The sequence below is a fragment of the Liolophura sinensis genome, chromosome 11 (assembly GCF_032854445.1).
Source record: "Liolophura sinensis isolate JHLJ2023 chromosome 11, CUHK_Ljap_v2, whole genome shotgun sequence".
Lineage (NCBI taxonomy): Eukaryota > Metazoa > Mollusca > Polyplacophora > Chitonida > Chitonidae > Liolophura > Liolophura sinensis.
Genome location: NC_088305.1, coordinates 1343417 through 1366475, shown reverse-complemented (window position 1 = coordinate 1366475; position 23059 = coordinate 1343417). Strand labels below are relative to the sequence as shown.

General features: G+C 44.9%; 1 protein-coding gene across 1 annotated transcript; it reads right to left on the bottom strand.

Moving 5' to 3' along the window:
- Positions 1-885: 885 nt before the first annotated feature.
- LOC135477602 (uncharacterized) lies at positions 886-22890 on the bottom strand. The gene is made up of 7 exons (XM_064757767.1): positions 22763-22890; positions 20705-20828; positions 19193-19368; positions 18192-18276; positions 17087-17280; positions 14717-14861; positions 886-1411 (listed from the first exon to the last, which is right to left on the bottom strand). The coding sequence occupies exons 1-7, from the start codon at positions 22876-22878 to the stop codon at positions 1301-1303; spliced, it is 951 nt and encodes a 316-aa protein (XP_064613837.1). The 5' UTR covers positions 22879-22890; the 3' UTR covers positions 886-1300.
- Between the last annotated feature and the right edge of the window lie 169 nt (positions 22891-23059).

The window sequence follows — 23059 nt, the reverse complement described above, 5'->3', positions numbered from 1 at the left end:
ATATTATACACACGACTGAGACACAACTATGATCATTATCTGTAATTGTGTAATTATAGTAATTACTCTGTAACTATTATGTATTACACATTATGATAGAGAAGTCTATTACTGGGGCCTCATGCACAGAGCAATCATAGCCTAAGTTACGATCAACTTACCTACAATCGCTTTGTGCAAGTACAAACTCTGAACTGCAGAATATCAGCCCTGTTTAACAATTAAACTGCAGGCAAGAAGAAGGTCTTGCAACGATGCAAGTATTATTTTGACAAGGGCCAACTGTTTGGTACAGGGCTAAACTGACTGTCTTATCATGATCACGAATTAAATTCCATGTTCTTAACAATATCCACTCCAGTCAGGACTAACTGAGCTGACATATTACAAAGACTGGAATTCTCTAATAATTAAAGTGGGTACTGGCTGAATAATTTGCTAGTTATGTCCTGATCCAGGCTGAAAGGCTGAACGTCAATCATGCAAATTACATAAATACATTAATAAAATTAGGTGATGAACCAGTAGATGACAACATCAGGCAAACAAATCCATTAACCACAAACTATTATAGGCATCAGTAAATGTCAGTGTACATGCAATCAGGAGACAAATCAGTAAATCACACAGTAAAATTACGAGATCAATCACTAAATCACAGTATAAGTAGGAGGTGATTCAGTAAATGACAGTATAGCTCGAAATTAATCAGTAAATGACAGTATAATTAGAAGATGAATCAGTAAACCACACAGTATAATTAGAGATGAATCAGTAAACCACACAGCATAATAGGAGATGAATCAGTAAATGACAGTATAATTAGGAGATGAATCAGTAAACACACAGTAAAATTACGAGATCAATCACTAAATCACAGTATAAGTAGGAGGTGATTCCGTAAATGACAGTATAGCTCGAAAATTAATCAGTAAATGACAGTATAATTAGGAGATGAATCAGTAAACCACACAGCATAATTAGAAGATGAATCAGTAAACCACACAGCATAATTAGGAGATGAATCAGTAAACCATACAGCATAATTAGGAGATGAATAAATAACTTATTTATATACAGTACATGTCGCTGTAAAGTTTTCATTTTGCTGGATTCTGATTAATTCATCCACTGTATTGGGTCACTTAAGAGCTTTTGTAAAGTTTTATTGATTTCTTATCAGAAAACTGTATGTAGTCACCCAAAGTATAATTTAAGGCCTTTATGTGTATTTTTACACGTACAGAAACATTCTAAAGTTTTAATAAGGAAGAACAGTAATGGCTTAACTGTGCTATGATCAGAGTGTTTTGAACTTTTCGGCAGCCTCCAAAAGTTTCTGCCCCACACCTGGTTCCCGTGAGGTGTGTCCGCCATCTGGGACGATATGGAAGTCTGCCTCAGGCCAACGCTGCAAAACAAATACACACAGGACAGGACATCAGAAAGTGGTCTGGCTAGGATAAGAACACTGGTTACATAGGTCATGCTGTCATGTGACAGCGTAACTGTACGCATACACGGGAAGGCCTGGCAGCAACCTGCGGAATGTCATGGGTTCCCTCCCGAGCCCTGTCTGAGCATAATGCTGGCCACCATCATATAAGCCAAATATTCTTGAGTACAATATAAAACACCATTCAATTAAATTTAACTTTACGAACTTTATTCAATGAAGAATTCATTCACTCATTGGTGTCTATAATGCCACACTCAAGACTTTTTCACTAATACGATGCCAGTCAGTTTTTATGGGTGGAGGAAAGCATAGTGCTGGAAGTACAGGTAATGAGGAACCCAAATTATATTTGTAAAATGAACACAAATGGCCTTAAAAGTGAAAGACTGCCCCGTTACTGGTAATGTCACCACTCCCCCAACCAAATGCCAGAGCAGCAGGGCAATCTATATGTAAATTCACCTCAATTAGATGTTAGCAGTTATTATGCAAATCCCAGGCTGCCCTCATGGGACAGGCCATGTCATAACGACCCACACACCTGTACTATACTGTAGTTACCTTATGCAGAGCCCAGATTGTACTCATGGACAGACCATGTCATAAAGACCACACACCTGTACTATACTGTAGTTACTTTATGTAGAGCTCAGGCTGTCCTCAATGGGACAGACCATGTCATAACGTCACACACCTATACTATACTGTAGTTACCTTATGCAGAGCCCAGATTGTACTCATGGGACAGACCATGTCATAACAACCCACACACCTGTACTATACTGTAGTTACCTTATGCAGAGCCCAGACTGTCCTCATGGGACAGACCATGTCATAACGTCACACACACCTATACTATACTGTAGTTACCTTATGCAGAGCCCAGATTGTACTCATGGACAGACCATGTCATAAAGACCCACACACCTGTACTATACTGTAGTTACCTTATGCAGAGCCCAGACTGTCCTCATGGGACAGACCATGTCATAACGTCACACACACCTATACTATACTGTAGTTACCTTATGCAGAGCCCAGATTGTACTCATGGGACAGACCATGTCATAAAGACCCACACACCTGTACTATACTGTAGTTACCTTATGCAGAGCCCAGGCTGTCCTCATGGGACAGACCATGTCATAACAACCCACACACCTGTACTATACTGTAGTTACCTTATGCAGAGCCCAGACTGTCCTCATGGACAGACCATGTCATAACGTCCCACACACCTGTACTATACTGTAGTTACCTTATGCAGAGCCCAGGCTGTCCTCATGGGACAGACCATGTCATAACGTCACACACACCTATACCATACTGTAGTTACCTTATGCAGAGCCCAGATTGTACTCATGGGACAGACCATGTCATAACGTCCCACACACCTGTACTATACTGTAGTTACCTATGCAGAGCCCAGACTGTCCTCATGGGACAGACCATGTCATAACGTCCCACACACCTGTACTATACTGTAGTTACCTTATGCAGAGCCCAGGCTGTCCTCATGGGACAGACCATGTCATAACGTCACACACACCTATACTATACTGTAGTTACCTTATGCAGAGCCCAGATTGTACTCATGGGACAGACCATGTCATAACGTCCCACACACCTGTACCATACTGTAGTTACCTTATGCAGAGCCCAGGCTGTCCTCATGGACAGACCATGTCATAACGTCACACACACCTATACTATACTGTAGTTACCTTATGCAGAGCCCAGATTGTACTCATGGGACAGACCATGTCATAAAGACCCACACACCTGTACTATACTGTAGTTACCTTATGCAGAGCCAAGGCTGTCCTCATGGGACAGACCATGTCATAACGACCCACACACCTGTACTATACTGTAGTTACCTTATGCAGAGCCCAGGCTGTCCTCATGGGACAGACCATGTCATAACGTCACACACACCTGCACTATACTGTAGTTACCTTATGCAGAGCCCAGGCTGCCCTCATGGACAGACCATGTCATAACCTCACACACACCTGTACTATACTGTAGTTACCTTATGCAGAGCCCAGGCTGTCCTCATGGGACAGACCATGTCATAACAACCCACACACTTGTACTATACTGTAGTTACCTTATGCAGAGCCCAGGCTGTCCTCATGGACAGACCATGTCATAACGTCACACACACCTATACTATACTGTAGTTTACCTTATGCAGAGCCCAGATTGTACTCATGGGACAGACCATGTCATAACGACGCACACACCTGTACTATAGTGTAGTTACCTTATGCAGAGCTCAGCTGTCCTCGTGGACAGACCATGTCATAACGTCCCACACACCTGTACTATACTGTAGTTACCTTATGCAGAGCCCAGGCTGTCCTCATGGGACAGACCATGTCATAACGTCACACACCTGTACTATACTGTAGTTATCTTATGCAGAGCCTAGGCTGTCCTCATGGACAGACCATGTCATAACGTCCCACACACCTGTACTATGCTGTAGTTACCTTATGCAGAGCCCAGATTGTAATCATGGGACAGACCATGTCATAACGACCCACACACCTGTAGTATACTGTAGTTACCTTATGCAGAGCCCAGATTGTACTCATGGGACAGACCATGTCATAACGACCCACACACCTGTACTATACTGTAGTTACCTTATGCAGAGCCCAGATTGTACTCATGGGACAGACCATGTCATAACGACCCACACACCTGTACTATACTGTAATTATCTTATGCAGAGCCCAGATTGTACTCATGGGACAGACCATGTCATAACGACCCACACACCTGTACCATACTGTAGTTACCTTATCCAGAGCCCAGACTGTCCTCATGGGACAAACCATGTCATAACGTCCCACACACCTGTACTATACTGTAGTTACCTTATGCAGAGCTCAGGCTGTCCTAGTGGGACAGACCATGTCATAACGTCCCACACACCTGTACTATACTGTAGTTACCTTATGCAGAGCCCAGGCTGTCCTCATGGGACAGACCATGTCATAACGTCCCACACACCTGTACTATACTGTAGTTATCTTATGCAGAGCCTAGGCTGTCCTCATGGGACAGACCATGTCATAACGTCCCACACACCTGTACTATGCTGTAGTTACCTTACGCAGAGCCCAGATTGTAATCATGGGACAGACCATGTCATAACGACCCACACACCTGTACTATACTGTAGTTACCTTATGCAGAGCCCAGATTGTACTCATGGGACAGACCATGTCATAACGACCCACACACCTGTACTATACTGTAGTTACCTTATGCAGAGCCCAGATTGTACTCATGGGACAGACCATGTCATAACGACCCACACACCTGTACTATACTGTAATTATCTTATGCAGAGCCCAGATTGTACTCATGGGACAGACCATGTCATAACGACCCACACACCTGTACCATATTGTAGTTACCTTATCCAGAGCCCAGACTGTCCTCATGGGACAGACCATGTCATAACGTTCCACACACCTGTACTATACTGTAGTTACCTTATGCAGAGCTCATGCTGTCCTCATGGGACAGACCATGTCATAACAACCCACACACCTGTACTATACTGGAGTTACCTTATGCAGAGCTCAGGCTGTCCTCGTGGGACAGACCATGTCATAACGTCCCACACACCTGTACTATACTGTAGTTACCTTATGCAGAGCCCAGGCTGTCCTCATGGGACAGACCATGTCATAATGTCCCACACACCTGTACTATACTGTAGTTATCTTATGCAGAGCCTAGGCTGTCCTCATGGGACAGACCATGTCATAACGTCCCACACACCTGTACTATGCTGTAGTTACCTTATGCAGAGCCCAGATTGTAATCATGGGACAGACCATGTCATAACGACCCACACACCTGTACTATACTGTAGTTACCTTATGCAGAACCCAGATTGTACTCATGGGACAGACCATGTCATAACGACCCACACACCTGTACTATACTGTAGTTACCTTATGCAGAGCCCAGATTGTACTCATGGGACAGACCATGTCATAACGACCCACACACCTGTACTATACTGTAGTTACCTTATGCAGAGCCCAGATTGTACTCATGGGACAGACCATGTCATAACGACCCACACACCTGTACTATACTGTAGTTACCTTATGCAGAGCCCAGACTGTCCCTCATGGGACAGACCATGTCATAACGACCCACACACCTGTACTATACTGTAGTTACCTTATGCAGAGCCCAGACTGTCCTCATGGGACAGACCATGTCATAACGTCCCACACACCTGTACTATACTGTAGTTATCTTATGCAGAGCCTAGGCTGTCCTCATGGGACAGACCATGTCATAACGTCCCACACACCTGTACTATGCTGTAGTTACCTTATGCAGAGCCCAGATTGTAATCATGGGACAGACCATGTCATAACGACCCACACACCTGTACTATACTGTAGTTACCTTATGCAGAGCCCAGATTGTACTCATGGGACAGACCATGTCATAACGACCCACACACCTGTACTATACTGTAGTTACCTTATGCAGAGCCCAGATTGTACTCATGGGACAGACCATGTCATAACGACCCACACACCTGTACTATACTGTAGTTACCTTATGCAGAGCCCAGATTGTACTCATGGGACAGACCATGTCATAACGACCCACACACCTGTACTATACTGTAGTTACCTTATGCAGAGCCCAGACTGTCCTCATGGGACAGACCATGTCATAACGACCCACACACCTGTACTATACTGTAGTTACCTTATGCAGAGCCCAGACTGTCCTCATGGGACAAACCACGTCATAACGACCCACACACCTGTACCATACTGTAGTTACCTTATGCAGAGCCCAGGCTGTCCTCATGGGACAGACCATGTCATAACAACCCACACACCTGTACTATACTGTAGTTACCTTATGCAGAGCTCAGACTGTCCTCATGGGACAGACCATGTCATAACGTCACACACACCTATACTATACTGTAGTTACCTTATGCAGAGCCCAGATTGTACTCATGGGACAGACCATGTCATAACGACCCACACACCTGTACTATACTGTAGTTACCTTATGCAGAGCCCAGATTGTACTCATGGAACAGACCATGTCATAACGAACCACACACCTGTACTATACTGTAGTTACCTTATGCAGAGCCCAGATTGTACTCATGGGACAGACCATGTCATAACGTCCCACACACCTGTACTATACTGTAGTTATCTTATGCAGAGCCTAGGCTGTCCTCATGGGACAGACCATGTCATAACGTCCCACACACCTGTACTATGCTGTAGTTACCTTATGCAGAGCCCAGATTGTAATCATGGGACAGACCATGTCATAACGACCCACACACCTGTACTATACTGTAGTTACCTTATGCAGAGCCCAGATTGTACTCATGGGACAGACCATGTCATAACGACCCACACACCTGTACTATACTGTAGTTACCTTATGCAGAGCCCAGATTGTACTCATGGGACAGACCATGTCATAACGACCCACACACCTGTACTATACTGTAATTATCTTATGCAGAGCCCAGATTGTACTCATGGGACAGACCATGTCATAACGACCCACACACCTGTACCATATTGTAGTTACCTTATCCAGAGCCCAGACTGTCCTCATGGGACAGACCATGTCATAACGTCCCACACACCTGTACTATACTGTAGTTACCTTATGCAGAGCTCATGCTGTCCTCATGGGACAGACCATGTCATAACAACCCACACACCTGTACTATACTGGAGTTACCTTATGCAGAGCTCAGGCTGTCCTCGTGGGACAGACCATGTCATAACGTCCCACACATCTGTACTATACTGTAGTTACCTTATGCAGAGCCCAGGCTGTCCTCATGGGACAGACCATGTCATAACGTCCCACACACCTGTACTATACTGTAGTTATCTTATGCAGAGCCTAGGCTGTCCTCATGGGACAGACCATGTCATAACGTCCCACACACCTGTACTATGCTGTAGTTACCTTATGCAGAGCCCAGATTGTAATCATGGGACAGACCATGTCATAACGACCCACACACCTGTACTATACTGTAGTTACCTTATGCAGAGCCCAGATTGTACTCATGGGACAGACCATGTCATAACGACCGACACACCTGTACTATACTGTAGTTACCTTATGCAGAGCCCAGATTGTACTCATGGGACAGACCATGTCATAACGACCCACACACCTGTACTATACTGTAGTTACCTTATGCAGAGCCCAGATTGTACTCATGGGACAGACCATGTCATAACGACCCACACACCTGTACTATACTGTAGTTACCTTATGCAGAGCCCAGACTGTCCTCATGGGACAGACCATGTCATAACGACCCACACACCTGTACTATACTGTAGTTACCTTATGCAGAGCTCAGGCTGTCCTTATGGGACAGACCATGTCATAACGACCCACACACCTGTACTATACTGTAATTATCTTATGCAGAGCCCAGATTGTACTCATGGGACTGACCATGTCATAACGACCCACACACCTGTACCATATTGTAGTTACCTTATCCAGAGCCCAGACTGTCCTCATGGGACAGACCATGTCATAACGTCCCACACACCTGTACTATACTGTAGTTACCTTATGCAGAGCTCATGCTGTCCTCATGGGACAGACCATGTCATAACCCACACACCTGTACTATACTGGAGTTACCTTATGCAGAGCTCAGGCTGTCCTCGTGGGACAGACCATGTCATAACGTCCCACACACCTGTACTATACTGTAGTTACCTTATGCAGAGCCCAGGCTGTCCTCATGGGACAGACCATGTCATAACGTCCCACACACCTGTACTATACTGTAGTTATCTTATGCAGAGCCTAGGCTGTCCTCATGGGACAGACCATGTCATAACGTCCCACACACCTGTACTATGCTGTAGTTACCTTATGCAGAGCCCAGATTGTAATCATGGGACAGACCATGTCATAACGACCCACACACCTGTACTATACTGTAGTTACCTGATGCAGAGCCCAGATTGTACTCATGGGACAGACCATGTCATAACGACCCACACACCTGTACTATACTGTAGTTACCCTATGCAGAGCCCAGATTGTACTCATGGGACAGACCATGTCATAACGACCCACACACCTGTACTATACTGTAGTTACCTTATGCAGAGCCCAGATTGTACTCATGGGACAGACCATGTCATAACGACCCACACACCTGTACTATACTGTAGTTACCTTATGCAGAGCCCAGACTGTCCTCATGGGACAGACCATGTCATAACGACCCACACACCTGTACTATACTGTAGTTACCTTATGCAGAGCTCAGGCTGTCCTTATGGGACAGACCATGTCATAACGACCCACACACCTGTACTATACTGTAGTTACCTTATGCAGAGCCCAGGCTGTCCTCATGGGACAGACCATGTCATAACGTCCCACACACCTGTACCATACTGTAGTTACCTTATGCAGAGCTCAGGCTGTCCTCATGGGACAGACCATGTCATAACGACCCACACACCTGTACTATACTGTAGTTACCTTATGCAGAGCCCAGACTGTCCTCATGGGACAGACCATGTCATAACGACCCACACACCTGTACTATACTGGAGTTACCTTATGCAGAGCTCAGACTGTCCTCATGGGACAGACCATGTCATAACGTCCCACACACCTGTACTATACTGTAGTTACCTTATGCAGAGCTCATGCTGTCCTCATGGGACAGACCATGTCATAACCCACACACCTGTACTATACTGGAGTTACCTTATGCAGAGCTCAGGCTGTCCTCGTGGGACAGACCATGTCATAACGTCCCACACACCTGTACTATACTGTAGTTACCTTATGCAGAGCCCAGGCTGTCCTCATGGGACAGACCATGTCATAACGTCCCACACACCTGTACTATACTGTAGTTATCTTATGCAGAGCCTAGGCTGTCCTCATGGGACAGACCATGTCATAACGTCCCACACACCTGTACTATGCTGTAGTTACCTTATGCAGAGCCCAGATTGTAATCATGGGACAGACCATGTCATAACGACCCACACACCTGTACTATACTGTAGTTACCTTATGCAGAGCCCAGATTGTACTCATGGGACAGACCATGTCATAACGACCCACACACCTGTACTATACTGTAGTTACCCTATGCAGAGCCCAGATTGTACTCATGGGACAGACCATGTCATAACGACCCACACACCTGTACTATACTGTAGTTACCTTATGCAGAGCCCAGATTGTACTCATGGGACAGACCATGTCATAACGACCCACACACCTGTACTATACTGTAGTTACCTTATGCAGAGCCCAGACTGTCCTCATGGGACAGACCATGTCATAACGACCCACACACCTGTACTATACTGTAGTTACCTTATGCAGAGCTCAGGCTGTCCTTATGGGACAGACCATGTCATAACGACCCACACACCTGTACTATACTGTAGTTACCTTATGCAGAGCCCAGGCTGTCCTCATGGGACAGACCATGTCATAACGTCCCACACACCTGTACCATACTGTAGTTACCTTATGCAGAGCTCAGGCTGTCCTCATGGGACAGACCATGTCATAACGACCCACACACCTGTACTATACTGTAGTTACCTTATGCAGAGCCCAGACTGTCCTCATGGGACAGACCATGTCATAACGACCCACACACCTGTACTATACTGGAGTTACCTTATGCAGAGCTCAGACTGTCCTCAAGGGACAGACCATGTCATAACGACCCACACACCTGTACTATACTGTAGTCACTTTATGCAGATTCCAGATTGTACTCATGGGACAGACCATGTCATAACGACCCACACACCTGTACTATACTGTAGTTACCTTATGCAGAGCCCAGGCTGTCCTCATGGGACAGACCATGTCATAACAACCCACACACCTGTACTATACTGGAGTTACCTTATGCAGAGCTCAGACTGTCCTCATGGGACAGACCATGTCATAACGTCACACACACCTATACTATACTGTAGTTACCTTATGCAGAGCCCAGATTGTACTCATGGGACAGACCATGTCATAACGACCCACACACCTGTACTATACTGTAGTTACCTTATGCAGAGCCCAGATTGTACTCATGGAACAGACCATGTCATAACGAACCACACACCTGTACTATACTGTAGTTACCTTATGCAGAGCCCAGATTGTACTCATGGGACAGACCATGTCATAACGTCCCACACACCTGTACTATACTGTAGTTATCTTATGCAGAGCCTAGGCTGTCCTCATGGGACAGACCATGTCATAACGTCCCACACACCTGTACTATGCTGTAGTTACCTTATGCAGAGCCCAGATTGTAATCATGGGACAGACCATGTCATAACGACCCACACACCTGTACTATACTGTAGTTACCTTATGCAGAGCCCAGATTGTACTCATGGGACAGACCATGTCATAACGACCCACACACCTGTACTATACTGTAGTTACCTTATGCAGAGCCCAGATTGTACTCATGGGACAGACCATGTCATAACGACCCACACACCTGTACTATACTGTAATTATCTTATGCAGAGCGCAGATTGTACTCATGGGACAGACCATGTCATAACGACCCACACACCTGTACCATATTGTAGTTACCTTATCCAGAGCCCAGACTGTCCTCATGGGACAGACCATGTCATAACGTCCCACACACCTGTACTATACTGTAGTTACCTTATGCAGAGCTCATGCTGTCCTCATGGGACAGACCATGTCATAACAACCCACACACCTGTACTATACTGGAGTTACCTTATGCAGAGCTCAGGCTGTCCTCGTGGGACAGACCATGTCATAACGTCCCACACATCTGTACTATACTGTAGTTACCTTATGCAGAGCCCAGGCTGTCCTCATGGGACAGACCATGTCATAACGTCCCACACACCTGTACTATACTGTAGTTATCTTATGCAGAGCCTAGGCTGTCCTCATGGGACAGACCATGTCATAACGTCCCACACACCTGTACTATGCTGTAGTTACCTTATGCAGAGCCCAGATTGTAATCATGGGACAGACCATGTCATAACGACCCACACACCTGTACTATACTGTAGTTACCTTATGCAGAGCCCAGATTGTACTCATGGGACAGACCATGTCATAACGACCCACACACCTGTACTATACTGTAGTTACCTTATGCAGAGCCCAGATTGTACTCATGGGACAGACCATGTCATAACGACCCACACACCTGTACTATACTGTAGTTACCTTATGCAGAGCCCAGATTGTACTCATGGGACAGACCATGTCATAACGACCCACACACCTGTACTATACTGTAGTTACCTTATGCAGAGCCCAGACTGTCCTCATGGGACAGACCATGTCATAACGACCCACACACCTGTACTATACTGTAGTTACCTTATGCAGAGCTCAGGCTGTCCTTATGGGACAGACCATGTCATAACGACCCACACACCTGTACTATACTGTAGTTACCTTATGCAGAGCCCAGGCTGTCCTCATGGGACAGACCATGTCATAACGTCCCACACACCTGTACCATACTGTAGTTACCTTATGCAGAGCTCAGGCTGTCCTCATGGGACAGACCATGTCATAACGACCCACACACCTGTACTATACTGTAGTTACCTTATGCAGAGCCCAGACTGTCCTCATGGGACAGACCATGTCATAACGACCCACACACCTGTACTATACTGGAGTTACCTTATGCAGAGCTCAGACTGTCCTCAAGGGACAGACCATGTCATAACGACCCACACACCTGTACTATACTGTAGTCACTTTATGCAGATTCCAGATTGTACTCATGGGACAGACCATGTCATAACGACCCACACACCTGTACTATACTGTAGTTACCTTATGCAGAGCCCAGGCTGTCCTCATGGGACAGACCATGTCATAACAACCCACACACCTGTACTATACTGGAGTTACCTTATGCAGAGCTCAGACTGTCCTCATGGGACAGACCATGTCATAACGTCACACACACCTATACTATACTGTAGTTACCTTATGCAGAGCCCAGATTGTACTCATGGGACAGACCATGTCATAACGACCCACACACCTGTACTATACTGTAGTTACCTTATGCAGAGCCCAGATTGTACTCATGGAACAGACCATGTCATAACGAACCACACACCTGTACTATACTGTAGTTACCTTATGCAGAGCCCAGATTGTACTCATGGAACAGACCATGTCATAACGACCCACACACCTGTACTATACTGTAGTTACCTTATGCAGAGCCCAGACTGTCCTCATGGGACAGACCATGTCATAACGACCCACACACCTGTACTATACTGTAGTTACCTTATGCAGAGCTCAGGCTGTCCTTATGGGACAGACCATGTCATAACGACCCACACACCTGTACTATACTGTAGTTACCTTATGCAGAGCCCAGGCTGTCCTCATGGGACAGACCATGTCATAACGTCCCACACACCTGTACCATACTGTAGTTACCTTATGCAGAGCTCAGGCTGTCCTCATGGGACAGACCATGTCATAACGACCCACACACCTGTACTATACTGTAGTTACCTTATGCAGAGCCCAGACTGTCCTCATGGGACAGACCATGTCATAACGACCCACACACCTGTACTATACTGGAGTTACCTTATGCAGAGCTCAGACTGTCCTCAAGGGACAGACCATGTCATAACGACCCACACACCTGTACTATACTGTAGTCACTTTATGCAGATTCCAGATTGTACTCATGGGACAGACCATGTCATAACGACCCACACACCTGTACTATACTGTAGTTACCTTATGCAGAGCCCAGGCTGTCCTCATGGGACAGACCATGTCATAACAACCCACACACCTGTACTATACTGGAGTTACCTTATGCAGAGCTCAGACTGTCCTCATGGGACAGACCATGTCATATAGTCACACACACCTATAGTATACTGTAGTTACCTTATGCAGAGCCCAGATTGTACTCATGGGACAGACCATGTCATAACGACCCACACACCTGTACTATACTGTAGTTACCTTATGCAGAGCCCAGATTGTACTCATGGAACAGACCATGTCATAACGAACCACACACCTGTACTATACTGTAGTTACCTTATGCAGAGCCCAGATTGTACTCATGGGACAGACCATGTCATAACGACCCACACACCTGTACTATATTGTAGTCACTTTATGCAGATTCCAGATTGTACTCATGTGACAGACCATGTCATAACGACCCACACACCTGTACTATACTGTAGTTACCTTATGCAGAGCCCAGGCTGTCCTCATGGGACAGACCATGTCATAACGACCCACACACCTGTACTATACTGTAGTTACCTTATGCAGAGCTCAGACTGTCCTCATGGGACAGACCATGTCATAACGACCCACACACCTGTATTATACTGTAGTTACCCTATGCAGAGCCCAGATTGTATTCATGAGACAGACCAAGTCATAACGACCCACACACCTGTACTATACTGTAGTTACCTTATGCAGAGCCCAGATTGTCCTCATGGGACAGACCATGTCATAAAGACCCACACACCTGTACTATACTGGAGTTACCTTATGCAGAACTCAGACTGTCCTCATGAGACAGACCATGTCATAAAGACCCACACACCTGTACTATACTGTAGTTACCTTATGTAGAGCCCAGGCTGTCCTCATGGGACAGACCATATCATAACGACCCACACACCTGTACTATACTGTAGTTATCTTATGCAGAGCTCAGACTGTCCTCATGAGACAGACCATGTCATAAAGACCCACACACCTGTACTATACTGTAGTTACCTTATGCAGAGCCCAGGCTGTCCTCATGGGACAGACCATGTCATAAAGACCCACACACCTGTACTATACTGTAGTTACCTTACGTAGAGCCCAGGCTGTCCTCATGGGACAGACCATGTCATAACGACCCACACACCTGTACTACACTGTAGTTACCTTATGTAGAGCCCAGGCTGTCCTCATGGGACAGACCATGTCATAACGACCCACACACCTGTACTATACTGTAATTACCTTATGCAGAGCCCAGGCTGTCCTCATGGGGCAGGCCATGTCATAACGACCCACACACCTGTACTATACTGGAGTTACCTTATGCAGAGCTCAGACTGTCCTCATGGGACAGACCATGTCATAACGTCACACACACCTGTACTATACTGGAGTTACCTTATGCAGAGCCCAGGCTGTCCTCATGGGACAGACCATGTCATAACGTCCCTGAATAATGATTCCCGGCAGATGACGAATCTTGACCACATCATCCAAAAGCTGTGTGTCCGACCTCAGCCATCCTCCATGTATAAAATAGTGGCTGCACAGAAATAAGAAATTGCTAAGAAGCTATTCTCTGTTTCATATTTCATATGTCTTATTAATTTATTGCTGTTAAATGTGATACACAAAAGATTTTACTTCTACAAAGACCATTAGTTTTACGGGTGGAGGAAACTGATGTGCCTGGTGTAAACCATCGACCTTCGGCAAGTGACTGAGTAACTTTCACACATGATCTACAAATATATGTGTGCATGCCATACTGTTGGCCTTCAAAGGAATGTTTTACTGCACAAACAGCCACATGCATGAGCCGAGCATCATCGTATACTGTCACACCCAAAATACAGCAGTATTACCGCTGTTACTTCATCGGTGTACTGTCACCCTCCAAAATACAGCAGTATTACCGCTGTTACTTCATCGGTGTACTGTCACCCCCCAAAATACAGCAGTATTACCGCTGTTACTTCATCGGTATACTGTCACACCCAAAAATACAGCAGTATTACCGCTGTTAATTCATCGGTATACTGTCACCCCCCAAAAAACAGCAGTATTACCGCTGTTACTTCATCGGTATACTGTCACACCCAAAAATACAGCAGTATTACCGCTGTTAATTCATCGGTATACTGTCACCCCCCAAAAAACAGCAGTATTACCGCTGTTACTTCATCGGTATACTGTCACCCCCCAAAAATACAGCAGTATTACCGCTGTTACTTCATCGGTATACTGTCACACCCCAAAATACAGCAGTATTACCGCTGTTACTTCATCGGTGTACTGTCACACCCCAAAATACAGCAGTATTACCGCTGTTACTTCATCGGTGTACTGTCACCCCCCAAAATACAGCAGTATTACCGCTGTTACTTCATCGGTGTACTGTCACCCCCCAAAATACAGCAGTATTACCGCTGTTACTTCATCGGTATACTGTCACACCCCAAAATACAGCAGTATTACCGCTGTTAATTCATCGGTATACTGTCACCCCCAAAATACAGCAGTATTACCGCTGTTACTTCATCAGTATACTGTCACCCCCAAAAATACAGCAGTATTACCGCTGTTACTTCATCGGTGTACTGTCACACCCAAAAATACAACAGTATTACTGCTGTTACTTCATCGGTATACTGTCACCCCCAAAATACAGCAGTATTACCGCTGTTACTTCATCGGTGTACTGTCACCCCCCAAAATACAGCAGTATTACCGCTGTTACTTCATCGGTGTACTGTCACACCCCAAAATACAGCAGTATTACCGCTGTTACTTCATCGGTATACTGTCATCCCCAAAATACAGCAGTATTACCGCTGTTACTTCATCGGTATACTGTCACCCCCAAAATACAGCAGTATTACCGCTGTTACTTCATCGGTATACTGTCACCCCCCAAAATACAGCAGTATTACCCCTGTTACTTCATCGGTATACTGTCACACCCCAAAATACAGCAGTATTACCGCTGTTACTTCATCGGTGTACTGTCACCCCCAAAATACAGCAGTATTACCGCTGTTACTTCATCGGTGTACTGTCACATCCAAAAATACAGCAGTATTACCGCTGTTACGTCATCGGTGTACTGTCACCCCCCAAAATACAGCAGTATTACCGCTGTTACTTCATCGGTATACTGTCACCCCCAAAATACAGCAGTATTACCGCTGTTACTTCGTATACATGATCAACCAGTAAAACACTCAACTGTCGATGTTCTTCAAAACTGCCGATCTACAAAGTGCGCACCCGAAAAGTACGCTGACATCTGTAACCCAATATAGACACACGCTTATACACACACTGACATCAGTGGTCCATTTCCATGAGTCAATGACTGCATCCGAAAAAACATACCGCCTGTCGTTTTTATTGTGAATGTCTGCACACTGCATAAAGCAGTATTTCCGCGGGGTATTCGGATGTTCTCTTCACTGGGCAGCGTATCGAGACAGCTGTCACTCGGCACACAAGATCGACCAGTTAAGCGCTGAACCAAAGAACCGTCCTCCACAAGATAGGATGTGTGAAGTACACACCCGAAAAATGCGGCAACATTCGTTTTAGCACAACTGATGAAAGTTATAAAAGCTGGCAAATCGATATGCCAGTTTTTTTTATTCGCATAGGACTGAACATATTTCCTGGTGCAATTTGATGCTTTGATACTGACATGACTGAGTGTCCCTCCCACTCCCCACGCACCACCTTTTGAACAGGTCATACATGCTCCCTGGTGTGGCTTACCATTCAGTAACGGCATGCTGGAGATCAGCCAAATCACTCTGCTGTCGTCGGGCCTCTATCTCTTCTTCGTCGGCCACCAGCTGTGACAAAATATCTTCCCACCTGTTCCAGGCTCGAATACACAGCAGCTTTTCCTCAGCATCATCGCCTGTCATTCGTCGATGATATGCACTCAACAAATCACCACGCTCACCCTGCAACATCCATGTTCCCCATTTAATTAAATATTCGTGGTTGAGGGGGTTTAATAGCATGCCAGCACAGCGCAATGACCGAAAAGCCTCCCACCAATGCGGTAGCTGGGAATTCAAGTCCAGCTCACACTGGCTTCCTCTCCAGCTGTACGTGGGAACGTCTGCCAACAACCTGTGGATGGTCCTGGGTTTCCCCAGGGCTCTGCCCGGTTTCCTCCCACCATAATGCTGGCCACCATCGTAGAAGTGAAATATTCTTCAATGTGGTAATGAAGTAAATAAATAAATAAATACACTATATCCATATAGCAGACAGCCGATACATGAATGGTTAGTATTCCTCAACGTTTTTACATTTGAAGTGTGATTTTTTTCAACTTTTTAATATGAATTTGGGGACAAAACAAATGATGGGTCGGTTTGCCAATTCTTCAGCACTCCACAAAAAGTATACTTTTATCAATTTAGTGATAAGTGAAATCACTGTATTTATTTATTTGATTGGTGTTTTACGCCCCACTCAAGAATATTTAACATGGCAACGACCAGCATCATGAAGGGTGGAAACTGACCTGAGCCCAGGGGAAACCATTGGCAGGTTACCAACAGACCTTACCACATCTAAAGAATGTACACGCATGTGAAAAAACATTACTGTATTTCACTTAAAGTCCTTAAAATGATACTTCTGATGCCAACTCTTAAGTTGTTCTAATGAGAAATTAATCAAAATTTACAAAAAGTTATTCAGTGGAAATATGTGGCTGAATGAATCTGATTCAAGTAAAATGTGTTACTGGAAAATAATGAAATAAAATAGGTAACATACACTAGTATAAACATACATTACATACATGTATTTATCCCTTATTAGCAGAAATGTAAAATTCACAACAACAAAATAACCTTACTTCAGGAATCACACTGACATAATCCTCCCAGTAATCAGGAAAGACAGCGTTGGCTCCAGCTTGATTTACCCACATGTTCTCCCACCTGAAAAAGTGCAATGCAAAAATAAAATAGACAAAATTAATAAGGTACATGTATATCTGTGAATTTACTGAAAATTACATGTATTTGACTTCTTTATTTATTGATATATTGTTTATTCACTCCCTCGAGAATTTTTTCATATAAGATCTACAGCTACAAAGGCAGTTGGTTTTAAAGGTGGAGGAAGCCAAAGTGCCTGGGTTAAACCACTAACCACTAGCAAGTTACCAATCAACATTTTCACGTGTGCATATATATGTATGCGCACCATACTCGTTGACGGGGTATTCAATGAACGTTTCAACTGTGGACAGAGCCGCACGAGTGTCATCAACAGCTTGTCACCAAGGCCGAGATTGAGCTCATACCTCCTGTAGTGTCATCCCCCACTCACTCATAGCCATCCCCACTCACTATCAGCAATCCCCACCCACTCCCAGCCATCCCCACTCACTATCAGCCATCCCCACCCACTATCAGCCACCCCAACTCACTCCTAGCCATCCCCACTGACTATGAGCAATCCCCACCCACTATCAGCCTTCCCCACCCACTCCTAGCCACCCCCACCCACTCCCAGCCATCCCCACTCACTATCAGCCATCTCCACCCACTCCCAGCCATCCCCACTCACTATCACCATCCCCACCCACTCCCAGACATCCCCCACTCACTCATAGCCACCCACCTCCCACTCCCAGCCATCCCCACTCACTATCAGCCATCACCACCCACTATCAGCCATCCCCACCCACTATCAGCCATCTCCACCCACTCCCAGCCATCCCCACCCACTCCCTGACATCCCCACGTGCTCTCAGCCAACCTCCACCCGCTATCAGCCAACCTCCACCAACTCTCAGCCAGCCCCCATCCACACTCAGCCAGGCACACAGAAGGTGTACTAAACACATACCTGCTGATGGTGTATATACCCCTGATGATGATGCCTTTCACCCTGTCTGGGTGGCTCTCAGAGTAAGCAAGCCCCAGGGCTGAGCCCCAACTGCCCCCAAATACCACCCACTTCTCTATGCCCAGGTGAGTCCTCAGGCGCTCCACATCCGCCACCAGGTGCCATGTTGTGTTTTCCTGTCAACAAATAGTCCATGGCACAAAGGACTTTATGTATGCCTGCACGAAAGCTTTTATTATTAGCCTTACAATACACATTGTTAATGGGATGACCTGTCAACACTTTAGGCATGTTACCACTAAGCTACAAACAATGCAACCAAGTACTATTTTGTGAATGAGACGCCAAAATAAAGGGTACCCTATTTCTTCTAATGTTTGGGACACCTGGTCTGCTCATTTAGCCAACATATATGTTGCAGGAATATTGATTTTCTTCTTTCTCACATGGTTAGACCATCTAATGCAATACTCATGTCTTTACTTTTCCAAAGCCTGGTAAAGAAATGCAATATTCTATTTTCACCTCTACTAATATCTGTCCCAAAAATTAGAAGAATAAGGCTACCAAAAATGAACACATACATGTAATCAATGTGGTTTAGTTTAAAGTAGGATTTTATATTAATATGCTATCATTTTCAACCAATGAGAATGCTAGGATGTCCATAGACATAAAATATGCAAAATAAGCTCGTTCAGCGATGACACCAGGTTAAAAGGGGGCAATCCTTTCAGCATCAGCTGTGACAACCATGTAACACATCTGCAGGGTTTTTTGGGTAAGCATATCGTCAGGATGGTAACTCTGGGGCAACGTCCTGGGGCAACTCTGGGTTTCAATAACCTTTGGGGCCATAGCCTATGCTTCCACATGTAAATCCAGAACATAGAGAAATTCCTGTTGGCTCTATGTCATGTGTGTTGGAAAGTCTGAATTCATTCTACCCTGTTACGTGAAGGAATAAGATTATAACATGTAATGTTCATCTAATTTCACACATTATTTCAAATGTTCAAAATGGTTCAGAAACAGTACGCAGAATTATATTTTTGTTTGTTTTTGTCTTTTAACAGGTGATGACATAAATTACAGTATCTGATGTAAATTTTGTATGACGGCCATAAAATGATACTTTTCATGCTAAGACTTGAAGTAATCACACTTTACTAAAAAACTTGGGCAAGTGGCCCAACTGACCGGTGAATCAATCAGAAATAAGGAAAATGTTTAACTTGAGAAGTACTAGCCTTTCCATGAACAACAGTGACATACCTTCCAACAAACTGCCATCATCAAAGGATGGGCCTGGCGTTCAATGAAGACTGCTCATCTTGGTTTGTCAGTAACTACGTGGTTTATGCCGGACACTGCGGTGCCCTCAGTACTCATAAAACTGGCTGTCATCGTACGAGTGAAAACTTCTTGAGCATGGCATTCAATAACAATCAAATAGATAAATAACTGAGACGCTACATCTGGGGTCATTTTAACATAAACTGTTATAATCACCCTTAGGTCAGCTGCAGGAGTAGACTTTCCACTGCCCCTCTGGTCAAATAGAATAACTCTGTACACTTTGGGGTCAAAGAAACGTCGATCTTTAGTGTTTAAACCCGATCCCGGTCCTCCATGTCTGCCAAGTACAGTAATAATGGATTAGTAAAGACCTACTCAGTGAAATTCTTCAACCTATTTACATGATTGCACGGTGTTTTGTGGGCACTATTCTGGGTAAAATGACTACATCATACAATTTGTAAAAGCCCCAAAATTTGCCAGCCCAATCCTGTTTGATTATCTTGATATTCAGATTGAAATAGAGCATAATTGTCCTTCCCAATATATGCTGGCTGAGGCTCACTTTTACAGTGTCACCACCGATAGCTTACAGGTCTTCTTTATGGCATTCCAACAAGAAGGAGCACTTTTATACCACTGTCACTACCGATAGCCTACAGGTCTTCTGTATGGCATTCTAACAAGAAGGAGCACTTTTACACTGTCACTACCGATAGCCTACAGGTCTTCTGTATGGCATTCCAACAAGAGGGAGCACTTTTACAGTGTCACTACCGATAGCCTACACGTCTTCTGTATGGCATTCCAACAAGAAGGAGCACTTTTACACTGTCACTACCGATAACCTACAGGTCTTCTGTATGGCATTCTAACAAGAAGGAGCACTTTTACACTGTCACTACCGATAGCCTACAGGTCTTCTGTATGGCATTCCAACAAGAGGGAGCACTTTTACACTGTCACTACCGATAGCCTACATGTCTTCTGTATGGCATTCCAACAAGAAGGAGCACTTTTACACTGTCACTACCGATAGCCTACAGGTCTTCTGTATGGCATTCCAACAAGAAGGAGCACTTTTACACTGTCACTACCGATAGTCTACACGTCTTCTGTATGGCACTCCAACAAGAGGGAGCACTTTTACACTGTCACTACTGATAGCCCACAGGTCTTCTGTATGGCATTCCAACAAGAAGGAGCACTTTTACACTGTCACTACCGATAGCCTACAGGTCTTCTGTATGGCATTCCAACAAGAAGGAGCACTTTTACAGTGTCACTACCGATAGCCTACAGGTCTTCTGTATGGCATTCCAACAAGAAGGAGCACTTTTACAGTGCCACTACCGATAGCCTACACGTCTTCTGTATGGCATTCCAACAAGAAGGAGCACTTTTACACTGTCACTATTGATAGCCTACACGTCTTCTGTATGGCATTCCAACAAGAAGGAGCACTTTTACACTGTCACTACCGATAGCCTACAGGTCTTCTGTATGGCATTCCAACAAGAAGGAGCACTTTTACACTGTCACTACCGATAGCCTACACGTCTTCTGTATGGCATTCCAAAAAGAAGGAGCACTTTTACACTGTCACTACCGATAGCCTACGCGTCTTCTGTATGGCATTCCAACAAGAGGGAACACTTTTACCCTGTCACTACCGATAGCCTACAGGTCTTCTGTATGGCATTCCAAAAAGAAGGAGCACTTTTACACTGTCACTACCGATAGCCTACACGTCTTCTGTATGGCATTCCAACAAGAAGGAGCACTTTTACACAGTCACTACCGATAGCCTACAGGTCTTCTGTATGGCATTCCAAAAAGAAGGAGCACTTTTACACTGTCACTACTGATAGCCTACAGGTCTTCTGTATGGCATTCCAACAAGATGGAGCACTGCACGCTTAGTAAGCATGCGCAGTTAAATTTAAGATCCATGAATGTGTAAATATTTGGTGCTTTTAATTAGGGCGTAGCTAATATGGCAAAAAACAAAAAACAAAAACAAAAAACAAAACAAAACAAAACAATCAAAACAAATCTGATCATAGCTGTTGTTCATTTTGGGTTATTTGGGGTGCATCAGGGTGCTTATACACAGGTACGCCTGCCAAGTCACAGGCTTGCACAACACCAGGCGCTCAACACATCGAAAGTAACTTGTAAAAGACTGCCGTGTAGTCTACACATTACTAACAGATCCAAGAACTCGGTCAGTCTTTATAATTACGTGGTTTATTAGAATACGATGCTTACAACACAACTACTGGGTTCCCATCTCTGGCACCTGACTGTTCGTAATACAGCTCATGGATGTCTGACACGCGCAAACGACCGGTATCAAAGGCTTCGGTTTCCGGATAGAACTCCATGGCTATCGCGTCGTCTTCTGGCCTGATCGAAATGCGATAAAGGGAGGTAACTCTCATCGACATCTGTTGATATCGGACGAAATGATGTTGATGGGGCAACTCGGACAGTACACCAAGGTCTTTGATAGACAATTAAACTGAGTTAAATACCAAATAAAAAAAATTAAATACTTCTACACCG